The sequence below is a fragment of the Oncorhynchus masou genome, chromosome 31, assembly GCF_036934945.1.
Source record: "Oncorhynchus masou masou isolate Uvic2021 chromosome 31, UVic_Omas_1.1, whole genome shotgun sequence".
Taxonomy (NCBI): Eukaryota; Metazoa; Chordata; class Actinopteri; order Salmoniformes; family Salmonidae; genus Oncorhynchus; species Oncorhynchus masou.
In genome coordinates this window covers 60,903,866-60,921,908 of record NC_088242.1, presented here as the reverse complement: position 1 = coordinate 60,921,908, position 18,043 = coordinate 60,903,866, and the positions used below count along the sequence as shown (strand labels likewise).

Below are 18,043 nucleotides of genomic sequence, written 5' to 3'. Positions count from 1 at the left end.
CAGATGAACCGGGCCAGCGGAGATGGACCGGAAAGGTAGTGCGTGATCCAGAAGGAGAGGCCCGAGTAGTTGCGCTGTTCCTCTTACTGATGAGCTCTGGCTTTTACTGGACATGAGGTGACAAAATGACCAGCGGAGCCGCAGTAGAGACAGAGGCGATTGGTGATTCTCCGTTCCTTCTCCTTGGCCGAGATGGGATACCCCCAGCTGCATAGGCTCAGCATCCGAGCCGGCGGAGGAGGGTGGCAGTGATGCGGCAGGTGGCAGTGATGTGGAGAGGGGAGCAACGGAGAACGCGAGCTCCTTTCCACGAGCTCGGCGACGAAGATCAAACCGTCGCTCTAAATAGCGAGAGCTATTAAGGAGTCCAGACTGGAAGGAACCTCCCGGGAGAGGATCTCATCCTTAACCTCGACGAGGAGACCCTCCAGAAAACAGCAAAGCCGGCTGTTCCAGTCACTAGAGGCAGCGAGAGTGCGAAACTCAATAGAATAATCCGTTATGGATCGATTCCCCTGACATAGGGAAGACAGGGCCCTGGAAGCCTCCTCCCCAAAAACAGAACGGTCAAAAACCCGTATCATCTCCTCCTTAAAGTCCTGATACTGGTTAATACACTCAGCCCTCGCCTCCCAGATTGCCGTGCCCCACTCACGCGCCCGTCCGGTAAGGAGAGAAATGACGTAGGCGAGCGGGCTGCGCTCCTGGAGTAAGTGTTGGGCTGGAGAGAGAACACCACATCACACTGAGTGAGGAATGAGCGGCACTCAGTGGGCTCCCCAGAGTAACACGGCGGGTTGTTGATCCTGGGCTCCGGAGACTCGGAAACCCTGGAAGTGGGCGGTGGATCGAGGTGGAGTTGGTGAACCTGTCTTGTGAGGTCGGAGACTTGGACGGCCAGGGTCTCAACGGCATGTCGAGCAGCAGACAATTCCTCCTCGTGTCTGCCTAGCATCGCTCCCTGGATCTCGACGGCGGAGTGAAAAGGGTCCGGAGCCGCTGGGTCCATTCTTGGTCTGATTCTTCTGTTATGTACTTGAGTGAAGACCCAAAAGCGGTTTTAACAGAAAACAGAGTTCTTTAATGAAAAACAGGAATGGCATAAATCCTCTTCCAACGTAGTCAATGGAACAAAAAGAACGTTAGTATAATGCAGGATGCACCTGCCAGGCAGACTCCGACAGGATAGGACAAGGTGGAAGCAAACGAGACGACAGCTTGCTTCTGGCATCAAAAACACAAACAAGAATCAGACACTGAAAGTAGCAGGAACAGAGAGAGAAATAGAGACCTAATCAGAGGGAGAAGAGAGAACAGGTGGGAAAGAGTGAATGAGCTAGTTAGGGGAGATGTAGAACAGCTGAAGAATGAGAGACAGAGAAGGTAACCTAAAAAGACCAGCAGAGAGAGACAGAGTGAAGAGAAAGGACAGGAACAGACATAACAAGACATGACAGTACTTAAGTAAAAATACTTTAAAGTGCTACTTAAGCAGTTTTTTAAGGTATCTGAAACTTTACTTTACTATTTATATTTGTGACAACTTTTACTTTTACTCCACTACATTCTTAAAGAAAATAATGTACTTTTTACTCCATACATTTTCCCTGACACCCAAAAGTACTTGTTGCATGTTCAATGCTTAGCAGGACAGGACAATGGTCCAATTCACTTACTTATCAAGAGAACATCCCTGGTCAAATCAAATTGTATTTGTCACATGCGCCGAATACAACAGGTGTAGACTTTACTAGCCCTTAACCAACAATGCAGTTTTAAGAAAAATAAGTGTTAAGTAAAAAATAGATAAGTAAAAACAAAAAAAAGAAAGTAACAAGTAATTAAAGAGCAGCAGTAAAATCACGCCCTGGCCATAGAGAGGCTTTTATTCTCTATTTTGGTTAGGCCAGGGTGTGACTAGGGTGGGGATTCTAGTTTCTTTATTTCTATGTTTTCTATGTCTATGTTTTGGCCGGGTATGGTTCTCAATCAGGGACAGCTGTCTATCGCTGTCTCTGATTGGGAATCATACTTAGTCAGCCTCTTTTGCAACCTTTGTTGTGGGTAGTTGACTTTGTTAGTGGCCTGTTTAGCCGAAGTAAGCGGCACATTCTTTGGTTTGTTGGTGACATTTATAAATAAAAAGAAATGTACGTTCACCATGCTGCACCTTGGTCCGGTCGTTCCACCCTGACGACGTTTGTGACAATAACAAGGCTATATACAGAGGGTACTGGTACAGAGTCAATATGTGGGGGCAGCGGTTTGTCGAGGTAATATGTACATGTAGGTAGAGTTATTAAAGTGACTATGCATAAATAATAAACAGAACAAAGAGTAGCAGCAGCGTAAAAGATGCGGGGGGCAATGCAAGTAGTCTAGGTAGCCACTTGATTAGGTGTTCAAGACTCATATGGTTTGGGGGTAGAAGTTGTTAAACCTTTTGGACCTTGACTTGGCGCTCTGGTACCGCTTGCCATGCGGTAGCAGAGAGAACAGTCTATGACTAGGGTGGCTGGAGTCTTTGACAATTTTTTGGGCCTTCCTCTGACACTGCCTGGTATAGAGGTCTTGGATGGCAGGAAGCTTGGCCCCAGTGATGTACTGGGCCGTACGCACTACACTCTTTAATGCCTTGTGGTCGGAGGCTGAGCAGTTGCCATACCAGGCAGTGATGCAACCAGTCAGGATGCTCTCGATGGTGCAGCTGTATAACTTTTTGAGGATCTGAGGACCCATGCCAAATCTTTTCGGTGTCCTGAGGGGGACAAGGCTTTGTCGTACCCTCTTCACGACTGTCTTGGTGTGTTGGACCACGATAGTTTGTTGGTTATGTGGACTCCCAAGGAACTTGAAGATCTCAAACTACTCAACTACAGTCCCGTCAATGAGAATGGGGGCGCGATCGGTCCTCCTTTTCCTGAGGTCCACAGCCGTCTCCTTTGTCTTGATCACGTTGAGGGAGAGGTTGTTGTCTTGGCACCTCACGGGCCAGGTCTCTGACCTCCCTATAGGCTGTCTTGTCGTCGGTGATCAGGCCTACCACTGTTGTGTCATTGGCAAACTTATTGATGGTGTTGGAGTCGTGCCTGGCCATGCAGTCATGAGTGAACAGGAAGTACAGTCGTGGCCAAAAGTGTTGAGAATGACACAAATATTAATTTTCACAAATTTTGATGTCTTTAGATATTTTTGTCAGATGTTACTATGGAATACTGAAGTATAATCACATGCATTTCATAAGTGTCAAAGGCTTTTATTGACAATTACATGAAGTTGATGCAAAGAGTCCATATTTGCAGTGTTGACCCTTCTTTTTCAAGACCTCTGCAATCTGCCCTGGCATGCTGTCAATTAACTTCTGGGCCACATCCTGGCTGATGGCAGCCCATTCTTGCATAATCAATGCTTGGAGTTTGTCAGAATTTGTGCGTTTTTGTTTGTCCACCCGCCTCTTGAGGATTGACCACAAGTTCTCAATGGGATTAAGGTCTGGGGAGTTTCCTGGCCATGGACCCAAAATATTCATATTTTGTTCCCCGAGCCACTTAGTGATCACTTTTGCTTTATGGCAAGGTGTATGCTGGAAAAGGCATTGTTCGTCACCAAACTGTTCCTGGATGGTTGGGAGAAGTTGCTCTCGGAGGATGTGTTGGTACCATTCTTTATTCATGGCTGTGTTCTTAGGCAAAATTGTCAGTGAGCAATTAATTGCAATTCATCTGATCACTCTTCATAACATTCTGGAGTATATGCAAATTGCCATTATTCAAACTGTGGCAGCAGACTTTGTGAAAATGAATATTTGTGTCCTTCTCAAAACTTTTGGCCATGACTACAGTAGGGGACTGAGCACGTCTGCGTGTTATCCCTACTGCCTCTGATCTGGAGGACTCACTAACACAAATGCTTTGTTTGTAAATGAGGTCTGTGAGTTGTGGTGTGCACCAGGCTATATGTAAAAAACATGTATTGTGCTAATTATAAGCAATTTGAAATAATGTATACTTTTTCTTTTGATACTTAAGTATATTTAAAACCAAATACTTTTAGACTTTTACTCAAGCAATATTTTTCTGGGCGACTTTCACTTTTACTAGTCATTTTCTATTAAGTTATCTTTACTTTTACTCAAGTATGACAATAGGGTGCTTTTCACCACTGATTACCACAACGCACTCAAATCTCAATTGAACTACAAGTACCAGAAGACAACGTTAACAAACGAGTCGAACACATCATTGGTCGAAGCGCAGGTGAGAGCACAGGTTAGCTAACTTGTAAGTTTTATTTTATTAATGTATAACATTGTAAGCTGTAGTTATTATATGTTAATTACAAATTGATATGACATTGTTTGCCAAGTAGTTAGCAGCAGTTAGCCAGTTAACCGATATGTCAGCTGTTAGCTAGTAGTAAGCTAGCTGCTATTCGGCGAGTAGTAAGCTAGCTTCAAGTCGGCAAGAAGTTAGCTTTGGCCAACTTGCTAACTTAATGAATAATGTTAGCTAGTTTGTTATCTAGCTAGCTATATAATATGTGGAAACGAGGGGAATATCAGCTAATGGTGTTAATGTTTTGTCTCTAACCAGCAGGTTTGACGGCTTTAGCTAGCTAACTTGACTTTGTAGCATGTGGTTAGCTAGCAAAATAGCTAGCTATGTCAACACTTTTGTGTGAAGGTGATGTAATCGTGTTGAAGTACGCAGCTACATGCAGCAGCAGGAGAGCGTTTAGCCATGACCGGGCTCTAAAAAGGGGCCACTAAGCTAACGTTAGGCAATTTGCTCATTATATTTGTCTATACACTATAACGTACCTGTCACAGTAAAACCTGGCTCACAAATTGTCTTACCTACTAGAATTAGCTAACTGTGACAGGTAATGTTAACTAGACGGTTTTATTTTCCAACTAACTTTATCGCCATATGCTGATGGTAGCTAACTAGTGAGAATGGGTAGTTTATTTCTGGTTTGGTACACTGCACATATATCTAGTTAGCAAACGTCAGCAATTGAGGAACTTGAATTGGGGCCTTAGCTTAGTCACAAAGTAAGCATCACAGCTGATAGCATTGCAGAGAAAAGCAATTTTGTTCAACAAACCTACTTGATTAATTTGGCTAAATGTATTCATACATTTGATCTTACTCTTTCCTCCTGTTTTGCTTTCCTTTTCAGTAAGGAAGGTGGGACATTGCTTTAGTTTTTGCCCAGCTCTTAAAGGTTGAATCATGGACCAAGACAACAACTCCGAGGTAAGTTTGGGGACTGCTGAACATGGGTCACTGCATAATGCTTTGACAGCTGTTATTTTGATCATTTTAAAAAGGCACACAGAGTACAGCTTCACACACATCTGTTATGTCCCATACAGCTGTGTTATTTGAAGAACACAGCTCTATGCTGATCATAATACATTAAGCAAAACAAACATTCTTAGAATTTTGTCCCACTCCTGTACTAGCCTTGATGTTAATTGTCTAAGAATCAGTGTCACAATAAATCTGGCCCTTGAGCACATTGACACAATATTTTCATTGATATGTACACTTTTAGAATGACTACATATGCTTTTTTACTTCTTTTATTTTAGGATGACTTGGTAGGTCCCTCTGAAGATGCGTCTGAAGATGAGTCACTGTCTAGTCATCCCCCTGGACTCTGTGAGTACCCTTATTTACGTAAAATGTATTTACTTTTCTCTCCGTCTGCTTGGCACCAAAAGCTCATATTGTTCACAATGCCCATGTGTGAGAAAAAGGGAAACCGTCCTTTACTTTCCAAGCTTTGACACTACTATCCATGTTCTCTTAATGTCTGTGAAGTCCTCCCGCAGCGGTGTTATGTTTGTTCTAACTTGTTTGTAACCTTTATTTCAGTAGGCTACAACATGCACTGTTCACTCTACCCATATCTGACAATCACATTCCTTTGGCATATCGAAGTATGTGGTCTTTCCTGCCATCCAATTCAGTGATGTAGGAACTAAAGGTTCTTTCCGTTCTTGCCTTTGTCTTTCGCTCTTACTTGCTCTATTTCTCTCCCCTTCCACCTCTCCCTGGCTGGTTCCTTTATAGCGGACTCTGAGGCGGTGGAGCTGCTATGGCAGGTGCGTGCCCAGCGGCGCCAGTCTTCCCCAGAACTCCCTGAAACAGTCACCCGGCTGACTGCCCCAGATGGCAGCCTGCTCTACTTGGTAGGCACCGCCCACTTCAGTGACAGCAGCAAGAAGGACGTGGCCACGGTGAGCACAACAAATCTGACATGCAAGCATTAAGGGCTGTTTTCCTTGACACAGATTATCCTAGCCAGTTTGGCCGGACAAAGTTGAATTACTGTTTAATGGATGCCCCGCCTCACTTTTCTCCACACTGAATAAAAAAATAAATATATCCTATGTTATTTTTTTGGCCAATCTATGCGTCTCTTTGTTTATAATGCACTGTCCGCTCTCCCTTGAGGCTTTCCCAAGTTGATGCCCAAGAGACCAAACGGCCTCAGATCATGCGCGAGCCTCTGATTGGACAGTGAAATACACTGACACTCGCACCTGCAGGCGACGTGCAGATGTTTAATTTCTCTCTCACGCAGCCAAGGCTAAAGCCAGCATAAATTCCTACTATTTATGTGTCCAGGTTAAACGTGGGACGTCCCTCATTATAAACAAACAGTCGGTTAAATTCATGGTTATTGCATCATTTTCAGATGAAGAAGTGATTTAATAGACGAAACAACAATGCAACTTAACTAATTGAATGGCCAGAGATCAGGGCATTCATCAGCAAAGACGCAGTGCAAGCTGATAGTGTTTTGGACAACAAAATTGAAGTCAAAATGATTGATGAAATCGAAGTATCAGCTGTAAGTCATGAATCGCAAATCACCATACATTTTACCGGTACTACCAGTAGTAGTAGGCCAACCGATAACACCACAACAGAATGTGTTTGAAGTGATGATGCGCTGCTGACAACAGCTAGCATGTCCAGCAAAGTACATTGCCAGTGGCACGCACACACTTTGTGCAGATCACCAGGTGGGGCATTTCGTGGCAGCCAGATGAGACAATCGAAGGAGTATACGGTGAGCAAAGTTAGTGGGCTCGAATTTAGTCAAGCTTGATCTATATAAATTTATGCTTCTAATTGTGCATGTTATAAACAAACAAAAAAAAATATTTTGATGATGATAGGTTATACTCTATGGCTGGATTTATACATTTTTTCCATTGCTACATTCATTTGATAGACCTAACTTGACTGACCCTCTTTCTACAAGGCCTACTAGTCTATGAGAGGCCCAATCATATTTGTATGAATATTTTGTTAACGCCTCGGCTATAGAGATGCATTCAGGTAATTAACTCATTATGTATCAACATTTTAATTGGATTACAATTATTTATTGTCAATCTTTCTTGAATTTGTTAGGCTATACAGTTAAGTAGATGATTAATGAACTGATACATTCATACAATTTTTTTTTTTTAAATCATTTTTGAATATGATAGAATATTGCATTCTATTATACATCCTATGTGAATAATGTTCACTAATAATCTGAAAATCAGTCAAATTCAATATTTATCCTATTGTTCATGTCCATATAGCCTAGGACAATGTGGTAAAGTACTGTTATTCCTTATCCACCTAATTATATATTTTTTAATTGCTCGCCTCGCTTTTTTGGGGGGGGATCTGTTAAATAGTGAATAAATTTTGTCTGGCCTTATCTCCATTCAAGTACATTTTTGAACTCGACAGAATCTGTGTCTGGGAAACCGGCCTTAAATGATTGTCATAGGTTTACATTTACATTTAAGTCATTTGGCAGACGCTCTTATCCAGAGCGACTTACAAATTGGTGAATTCACCTTATGACATCCAGTGGAACAGCCACTTTACAATAGTGCATCTAAATCATTTAAGGGGGGGTGAGAAGGATTACTTTATCCTATCCTAGGTATTCCTTAAAGAGGTGGGGTTTCAGGTGTCTCCGGAAGGTGGTGATTGACTCCGCTGTCCTGGCGTCGTGAGGGAGTTTGTTCCACCATTGGGGGGCCAGAGCAGCGAACAGGTTTGACTGGGCTGAGCGGGAACTGTACTTCCTCAGTGGTAGGGAGGCGAGCAGGCCAGAGGTGGATGAACGCAGTGCCCTTGTTTGGGTGTAGGGCCTGATCAGAGCCTGGAGGTACTGCGGTGCCGTTCCCCTCACAGCTCCGTAGGCAAGCACCATGGTCTTGTAGCGGATGCGAGCTTCAACTGGAAGCCAGTGGAGAGAGCGGAGGAGCGGGGTGACGTGAGAGAACTTGGGAAGGTTGAACACCAGACGGGCTGCGGCGTTCTGGATGAGTTGTAGGGGTTTAATGGCACAGGCAGGGAGCCCAGCCAACAGCGAGTTGCAGTAATCCAGACGGGAGATGACAAGTGCCTGGATTAGGACCTGCGCCGCTTCCTGTGTGAGGCAGGGTCGTACTCTGCGGATGTTGTAGAGCATGAACCTACAGGAACGGGCCACCGCCTTGATGTTAGTTGAGAACGACAGGGTGTTGTCCAGGATCACGCCAAGGTTCTTAGCGCTCTGGGAGGAGGACACAATGGAGTTGTCAACCGTGATGGCGAGATCATGGAACGGGCAGTCCTTCCCCGGGAGGAAGAGCAGCTCCGTCTTGCCGAGGTTCAGCTTGAGGTGGTGATCCGTCATCCACACTGATATGTCTGCCAGACATGCAGAGATGCGATTCGCCACCTGGTCATCAGAAGGGGGAAAGGAGAAGATTAATTGTGTGTCGTCTGCATAGCAATGATAGGAGAGACCATGTGAGGTTATGACAGAGCCAAGTGACTTGGTGTATAGCGAGAATAGGAGAGGGCCTAGAACAGAGCCCTGGGGGACACCAGTGGTGAGAGCGCGTGGCGAGGAGACAGATTCTCGCCACGCCACCTGGTAGGAGCGACCTGTCAGGTAGGACGCAATCCAAGCGTGGGCCGCGCCGGAGATGCCCAACTCGGAGAGGGTGGAGAGGAGGATCTGATGGTTCACAGTATCGAAGGCAGCCGATAGGTCTAGAAGGATGAGAGCAGAGGAGAGAGAGTTAGCTTTAGCAGTGCGGAGCGCCTCCGTGATACAGAGAAGAGCAGTCTCAGTTGAATGACTAGTCTTGAAACCTGACTGATTTGGATCAAGAAGGTCATTCTGAGAGAGATAGCGGGAGAGCTGGCCAAGGACGGCACGTTCAAGAGTTTTGGAGAGAAAAGAAAGAAGGGATACTGGTCTGTAGTTGTTGACATCGGAGGGATCGAGTGTAGGTTTTTTCAGAAGGGGTGCAACTCTCGCTCTCTTGAAGACGGAAGGGACGTAGCCAGCGGTCAGGGATGAGTTGATGAGCGAGGTGAGGTAAGGGAGAAGGTCTCCGGAAATGGTCTGGAGAAGAGAGGATGGGATAGGGTCAAGCGGGCAGGTTGTTGGGCGGCCGGCCGTCACAAGAAGCGAGATTTCATCTGGAGAGAGAGGGGAGAAAGAGGTCAGAGCACAGGGTAGGGCAGTGTGAGCAGAACCAGCGGTGTCGTTTGACTTAGCAAACGAGGATCGGATGTCGTCGACCTTCTTTTCAAAATGGTTGACGAAGTCATCTGCAGAGAGGGAGGAGGGGGGGGGAGGAGGATTCAGGAGGGAGGAGAAGGTGGCAAAGAGCTTCCTAGGGTTAGAGGCAGATGCTTGGAATTTAGAGTGGTAGAAAGTGGCTTTAGCAGCGGAGACAGAGGAGGAAAATGTAGAGAGGAGGGAGTGAAAGGATGCCAGGTCCGCAGGGAGGCGAGTTTTCCTCCATTTCCTCTCGGCTGCCCGGAGCCCTGTTCTGTGAGCTCGCAATGAGTCGTCGAGCCACGGAGCGGGAGGGGAGGACCGAGCCGGCCTGGAGGATAGGGGACATAGAGAGTCAAAGGATGCAGAAAGGGAAGAGAGGAGGGTTGAGGAGGCAGAATCAGGAGATAGGTTGGAGAAGGTTTGAGCAGAGGGAAGAGATGATAGGATGGAAGAGGAGAGAGTAGCGGGGGAGAGAGAGCGAAGGTTGGGACGGCGCGATACCATCCGAGTAGGGGCAGTGTGGGAAGTGTTGGATGAGAGCGAGAGGGAAAAGGATACAAGGTAGTGGTCGGAGACTTGGAGGGGAGTTGCAATGAGGTTAGTGGAAGAACAGCATATAGTAAAGATGAGGTCGAGCGTATTGCCTGCCTTGTGAGTAGGGGGGGAAGGTGAGAGGGTGAGGTCAAAAGAGGAGAGGAGTGGAAAGAAGGAGGCAGAGAGGAATGAGTCAAAGGTAGACGTGGGGAGGTTAAAGTCGCCCAGGACTGTGAGAGGTGAGCCGTCCTCAGGAAAGGAGCTTATCAAGGCATCAAGCTCATTGATGAACTCTCCGAGGGAACCTGGAGGGCGATAAATGATAAGGATGTTAAGCTTGAAAGGGCTGGTAACTGTGACAGCATGGAATTCAAAGGAGGCGATAAACAGATGGGTAAGGGGAGAAAGAGAGAATGACCACTTGGGAGAGATGAGGATCCCGGTGCCACCACCCCGCTGACCAGAAGCTCTCGGGGTGTGCGAGAACACGTGGGCGGACGAAGAGAGAGCAGTAGGAGTAGCAGTGTTGTCTGTGGTGATCCATGTTTCCGTCAGTGCCAAGAAGTCGAGGGACTGGAGGGAGGCATAGGCTGAGATGAACTCTGCCTTGTTGGCCGCAGATCGGCAGTTCCAGAGGCTACCGGAGACCTGGAACTCCACGTGGGTCGTGCGCGCTGGGACCACCAGATTAGGGTGGCCGCGGCCACGCAGTGTGGAGCGTTTGTATGGTCTGTGCAGAGAGGAGAGAACAGGGATAGATAGACACATAGTTGACAGGCTACAGAAGAGGCTACGCTAATGCAAAGGAGATTGGAATGACAAGTGGACTACACGTCTCGAATGTTCAGAACGTTAAGCTTACGTAGCAAGAATCTTATTGACTAAAATGATTGAAATGATACAGTACTGCTGGAGTAGGCTAGCTGGCAGTGGCTGCGTTGTTGACTTTGTAGGCTAGCTGGCAGTGGCTGCGTTGTTGACACTACACTAATCAAGTCGTTCCGTCGAGTGTAATAGTTTCTACAGTGCTGCTATTCGGGGGCTAGCTGGCTAGCTAGCAGTGTTGATTACGTTACGTTAAAAGAACGACAATAGCTGGCTAGCTAACCTAGAAAATCGTTCTAGACTACACAATTGTCTTAGATACAGAGACGGCTATGTAGCTAGCTAGCTACGATCAAACAAATCAAACCGTTGTACTGTAATGAAGTGAAATGAAAATGTGATACTACCTGTGGAGCGAAGCGGAATGTTGACCGGGTTGTTGAAGTTCTATTCGGTAGACGTTGGCTAGCTGTTGGCTAGCTAGCTAGCAGTATCTCCTACGTTAAGGACGACAAATAGCTGGCTAGCTAACCTCGGTAAATTAAGATAATCACTCTAAGTCTACACACTCTAAACTACACAATTATCTTGGATACGAAGACAGCAAAGACAACTATGTAGCTAGCTAACACTACACTAATCGAGTCGTTCAGTTGAGTGTAATAGTTTCTACAGTGCTGGTATTCGGTGGACGTTAGCTAGCTGCTGGGCAGATAGCAGTGTAGACTACATTAGGACGACGAAATACGATAATTACGCAATTATCTTTGATACAAAGACGGCTATGTAGCTAGCTAAGAAGAAATTGCTAAGATTAGACAAATCAAACCGTTGTACTATAATGAAATGTAATGAAAATGTAATGAAAAGTTATACTACCTGCGGACCGAAGTGTAGATGCGACCGCTCGCTCCAACCCGGAACCGGAGATGGGTATCTCCTGGAATGGCCTCTGTTAAGTTCGTTCAAATTCATGGGATTCATACATTTTCTAAATGATTGTCCTTCAGAGATGATTGAATAAAAAGTATTTTGAAATCTGCCAATCAGAACTATCTATTTAACCTTTTTTCAACCAGTCAAGTAAGTTAAGAACAAATTACTATGACATCCCCCTTACATGTCCTGGTTTCCCAGACTCCTGTTTTGTTTTGTTCCCTCAGGCAAAATCCATGCTATTGTCAGTCTTGTACTTCTACCTTTGGCTTTCTCTCTTACCGCCCTTGCTCCCCTTTCTCCCCTTCCTATCCTCTCCTTCCCCCACCTTTCCCTGTTTTCCTCCTCTCCTTATCCTCCCACTCTCTCCTCCCCCTTTGTTTGCCTTCTCCCCCATCTCTTCCCCTCCCTCAGACGATCCGTGCAGTGCAGCCAGACGTGGTGGTGGTGGAGCTGTGCCAGTACAGGGTGTCTATGCTGAAGATGGATGAAAAGACACTGCTGAAGGAGGCAAAAGACATTAATCTGGACAAGGTCCAGCAGGCCATCAAACAGGTATGACTATTGGGGGGCAGTTTGGCTTTTTTTTGGCCCTGAAATGAGTAAAAAAAAAAGATGTATCACCACCAATAAATCTACGATAATCGAGAATTTCAAGAAGCATTTTTCTAACGCTTGCTAGTGGACCCAAACTGTTACAGACGTATATCTATCCTACCCTGCCTTTCTAAAGTCTTCAAAAGCCAAGTTAACAAACAGATCACCGACCATTTAAAATCCCACCGCACCTTCTCCGCTATGCAATCTGGTTTCCGAGCGGGTCATGGGTGCACCTCAGCCACGCTCAAGGTCCTAAGCGATATAAACGCATCCACAAAAGTCTATTCTGTGCAGCCGTCTTCATCGACCTGGCCAACGCTTTCGACTCTGTCAATCACCACATTCTTATCGGCAGACGCAACAGCCTTGGTTTCTATAAATATAGTTTAAATATAGTATCAGGTTCCTATTTCGCAACAAAGCCTCCTTCACTCATGCTGCCAAACACCCTCGTAAAACTGACTATCCTACCGAACCTTGACTTCGGCGATGTCACTTACAAAATAGCCTCCAACACTCTACTTAAACTGCATCCAATTTGCTATCACTGTGCTGTCCGTTTTGTCACCAAAGCTCCATATACTACCCAACACAGCGACCTGTATGCTCTCGTTGGCTGGCCCTCGCTACAAATTAGTTGCCAAACCCACTGGCTCCAGGTCATCTATAAGTCTTTGCTAGGTAAATCCCTGCCTTATCTCAGGTCACTGGTCACCATAGCAGCACCCACCCGTAGCACACGCTCCAGCAGGTATATTTCACTGGTCATCCCGAAAGCCAACTCCTCCTTTGGCCGCATTTTCTTTCAGTTTTCTGCTGCCAATGACTGGAACGAATTGCAAACATCACTGAAGCTGGAGACCTCTATCTCCCTCACTAACTTTAAGCATCAGCTGTCAGAGCAGCTTACCGATCATTGCACCTGTACGCAGCCCATACATAAATAGCCCACCCAACTACCTCATCCCCATATTGTTATTTATTTGTTTGATCCTTTTGCACCCCATTTATTGATACTTGCACATTCATCTTCTGCGCTCTCACTCCAGTGTTTAATTGCTAAATTGTAATTATTTTGCCACTATGGCCTATTTATAGCCTTACCTCCCCAATCTTACTACATTTGCACACACTGTATATAGATTTTTCTATTGTGTTATTGTGACTGTGCGTTTGTTTTATCCCATGTGTAACTCTGTGCGCAGTGCTTTGCTTTAATTTGGCGAGGTCGCAGTTGTAAATGAGAACTTGTTCTCAACTGGCCTACCTGGTTAAATAAAATAAATATTGAACATGTTAACAGTATGTGCCCTATAGAATCAGTTTTGTTGAAATAACAAAACGGCAGTGATATTGTATTTAACCAGGCAAGTCAATTAAGAACACATTCTTATTTACAATTATGGCCTGACAAGAAGTGAAATGCCTCCTATGGGGGGGGCTAGGATTTTTTTTAAAAAAACACACCTCAATGTGAGACAAAATGGACAACGCAGACAGAAGACACTGGCAACAGCACAAATACAACAGCAAACAAACAGTGGGTGTGTGTGCGTACGTGCAGGCATGCGTATTGTGAAGTAACACAGCATGCTTCCTTACATGAGGCAACGCAAACTAGTGACATCGGGTGACAAATGGAAACAACTACTTGTCTCAACAACCTGTTCATCTATTTGTCCTTTGAACTCATCCATGAACACCAGGTCCTAGACTTTTAGGTTGGCTTGGAGGGAATTCCAAGACCAGTGGGATGAGTAATGAAAGGACCCCTTTCCATGCTCAGTTCTAATTATCTGGACTGTTAGCATAGAACAATATATTGAGATCTGAGCTTGTTTGTGTTTTAATTGCTCTGCTAGAAGAGAGGATAGATTGGATGTTTAAAAAAAATAAAATAATTTCACCTTTATTTAACAGGTAGGCTAGTTGAGAACAAGTTCTCATTTGCAACTGCGACCTGGCCAAGATAAAGCATAGCAGTGTGAACAGACAACACAGAGTTACACATGGAGTAAACAATTAACAAGTCAATAACACAGTAGAAAAAAGGCGAGTCTATATACATTGTGTGCAAAAGGCATGAGGAGGTAGGCGAATAATTACAATTTTGCAGATTAACACTGGAGTGATAAATGATCAGATGGTCATGTACAGGTAGAGATACTGGTGTGCAAAAGAGCAGAAAAGTAAATAAATAAAAACAGTATGGGGACGAGGTAGGTGAAAAAGGGTGGGATATTTACCAATAGACTATGTACAGCTGCAGCGATCGGTTAGCTGCTCGGATAGCACATGTTTGAAGTTGGTGAGGGAGATAAAAGTCTCCAACTTCAGGGATTTTTGCAATTCGTTCCAGTCACAGGCAGCAGAGTACTGGAACGAAAGGCGGCCGAATGAGGTGTTGGCTTTAGGGATGATCAGTGAGATACACCTGCTGGAGCGCGTGCTACGGATGGGTGTTGCCATCGTGACCAGTGAACTGAGATAAGGCGGAGCTTTACCTAGCATGGACTTGTAGATGACCTGGAGCCAGTGGGTCTGGCGACGAATATGTAGCGAGGGCCAGCCGACTAGAGCATACAAGTCGCAGTGGTGGGTGGTGTAAGGTGCTTTAGTGACAAAACGGATGGCACTGTGATAAACTGCATCCAGTTTGCTGAGTAGAGTGTTGGAAGCAATTTTGTAGATGACATCGCCGAAGTCGAGGATCGGTAGGATAGTCAGTTTTACTAGGGTAAGTTTGGCGGCGTGAGTGAAGGAGGCTTTGTTGCGGAATAGAAAGCCGACTCTTGATTTGATTTTCGATTGGAGATGTTTGATATGAGTCTGGAAGGAGAGTTTACAGTCTAGCCAGACACCTAGGTACTTATAGATGTCCACATATTCAAGGTCGGAACCATCCAGGGTGGTGATGCTAGTCGGGCATGCGGGTGCAGGCAGCGATCGGTTGAAAAGCATGCATTTGGTTTTACTAGCGTTTAAGAGCAGTTGGAGGCCACGGAAGGAGTGTTGTATGGCATTGAAGCTCGTTTGGAGGTTAGATAGCACAGTGTCCAAGGACGGGCCGGAAGTATATAGAATGTTAACTTACAGTTCACCGTTTTGTCTCTTTGGTATTTGGTATTTTATTAGGATCCCCTATTAGCTGTTGTAAAAGGAGCAGCTACTCTTCCTGGGGTCCACACAAAACATGAAATATAATACAGAATGACATAATATAGAACATCATTAAACAAGAACAGCTCAAAGACAGAACTACATACAGCTTTCTCCTATCTGTCCTTCCCCCTCTTTATTATGTCCTCACAGAATGGAGTGATGTCTGGCCTGATGCAGATCCTGCTACTCAAAGTGTCGGCTCACATCACAGAGCAGCTGGGCATGGCTCCTGGAGGGGAGTTTAGGGAGGCCTTCAAACAGGTGAGACATTCACACACTCACTAAAAATAGTTCATCTTGATAAGGGTCACAGGTTTGTTCTCGCACAAGGTGTCAGGTCAAGGTCACAAATACTTTCAAATACACACTGATGTTCTTATCTCACATAATATACTGAACTTAACACCCTCTTACCTGTTACCCACTAGGTACAGTATTAGTAAAGTTGTATGTAAAGACCCTCCCTCTCTCTTCTCTCCACCCAGGCGGGCCGAGTGCCCCTCTGCAAGTTCCACCTGGGGGACCGGCCTATCCCGGTGACATTCAAACGGGCCATCGCTGCTCTCAGTCTGTGGCAGAAAGCCAGACTGGCCTGGGGCCTGTGCTTCCTGTCAGACCCCATCAGGTACAATAACCTGACAGTTACTCCTCTCTAGTCTAGGTTAAGTCCACAGCTTACTCCGCTATACACTTCCTCTCAGTATTTCCTTTGGTTAGTATGTAGAAAGATTAGAGCAGAAATATTATTAGGGTGGTACTGTATTTAGTAATATCCAATTTAATAATAGATTTAATTTATATAGGGCTTAATTTATTTACCTGAATACAAATGATGGCAAGCTATTGGGAATTAATTTGGGGACTTGGTTAAACCCAGTTGGTGCAATGCTTTTGTTATTGCAATATGTTTGTTGTTGTTGTGTGTCAGTAAGGAGGACGTGGAGAAGTGCAAACAAAAGGACCTGCTGGAGCAGACAATGCTAGAGATGATCGGCGAGTTCCCCGCTCTCCACCAGACCATTGTAGCTGAGCGAGACATCTACCTCACACACACGCTCCGCCAGGCCGCACGCTGTGTGGAGGCGCCCCCCAATGCCCAGAGTGAGTATCGCAGCATCTGCCTGTTTCACTTTTCACCTGAGGAAGTCCACAGACAAGTTTCTCCATTAGTCTGTTCACACTGCTCGTGGGAAAAACACTACCATATCATTGGTTGTAGTAGTCTCTGCAAGATTGCATTTAAATCAATGAAAAGGCTTACTTTCTGGCATAGTTTTCCGTCAGCAGTTTGATTGGACCCTTACTCTGAAAGATGGACGAGCTGGGTTATTGTGTCTGTGTTTTGCATACTGCCTAAGATGCCAATTAAGTTTATCCTCAACTCCTAATGTATCTATGCATAATAGATGGACTGTTACAGACCAATGTTTTTTGGGAACATGGATGCCATTTCAGCTGGATAAATTCGCTTTGTTTCTTGTAACAGAAGTGCCTGCTGTGGTGGTGGGAGTGGTGGGGATGGGCCATGTCCCTGGCATCGAAAGGAACTGGGAGAAGGATCTCAACATTCAGGAGATCATGAGGTGTGTGTATCTTTCTTAGCAGTCTAGACCAAGTTATTACTACTTATATTATAGAGCAATAGGATCATTGTATTTCTGCATCTTCTAACTTTTATGAGTTAATATTGACCCTCTTTCTTTTGCTTTTCTGTGTGACTGTCAGTGTTGCGCCCCCATCTCGTTTTGGCTGGATGTTGCGCACGGTGCTGAAGGCTGGGGTGATAGGAGTACTGGGATACGCCTGCTACCGTGCAGGAGGGGGCATGGGGAGGGCTCTTCTTTCCCTACCCGCTGTCCAATCACTACTGGACAACCTACGACCACTGCCCCCAGCAGCGGCGTGACCCCTCTACTATACCTGTGACATGAACGGTCCCCTCTAATACGAAAACAATGCATCTACCACCAATGGCCTTATTGATAGGAGGGGTTAGAGGTCAAGATTCACCACCTACCCTATGAACTGACATGGACATAAGGGGTCCGAGAGCTTGAGCCGCCCTCCCTCGTTTCCTTCCTTCCTCTCCTCCATGTCCCTGTGGAACACAGAACAGTACTGCCTAAGAAACCATGACAGTACCCTTATTTTATTTTTGTATATTTAAAAAAAGAAATGGCAAAAGAAGGATTTTTGTAAGATTTACAAATGTTTTTCCATTCATATTACATCTGCTATCCCCCACATTCCAATTAATGTTACATTGAAATTTGAGATTTTGGTGCATATGGTCTTTGAAGTTGATATTATTGGCCCAAGTCATTATATATCAAAATAAACTGGGTGGTCCGAGCCCTGAATGCTGATTGGCTGACAGCTGTGGTATATCAGATCGTAT

At 45.3% G+C, this 18,043-nt stretch overlaps 1 protein-coding gene across 4 annotated transcripts; it reads left to right on the top strand.

Moving 5' to 3' along the window:
* The first annotated feature begins 4,178 nt into the window (after positions 1-4,178).
* trabd (TraB domain containing) lies at positions 4,179-17,997 on the top strand. Of its 4 annotated transcripts, none has more exons than XM_064951574.1 (10): positions 4,179-4,256; positions 5,182-5,258; positions 5,597-5,666; positions 6,081-6,247; positions 12,298-12,438; positions 15,796-15,906; positions 16,131-16,270; positions 16,574-16,746; positions 17,132-17,228; positions 17,371-17,997. In XM_064951574.1, the coding sequence occupies exons 2-10, from the start codon at positions 5,235-5,237 to the stop codon at positions 17,549-17,551; spliced, it is 1,104 nt and encodes a 367-aa protein (XP_064807646.1). In that variant the 5' UTR covers positions 4,179-4,256; positions 5,182-5,234; the 3' UTR covers positions 17,552-17,997. The 4 variants fall into 4 exon arrangements, with proteins under 4 accessions (XP_064807646.1, XP_064807647.1, XP_064807645.1 ...); XM_064951575.1 differs by having other exon boundaries at positions 4,186-4,268; XM_064951573.1 differs by having other exon boundaries at positions 4,206-4,280.
* The last annotated feature ends 46 nt before the right edge of the window (positions 17,998-18,043 follow it).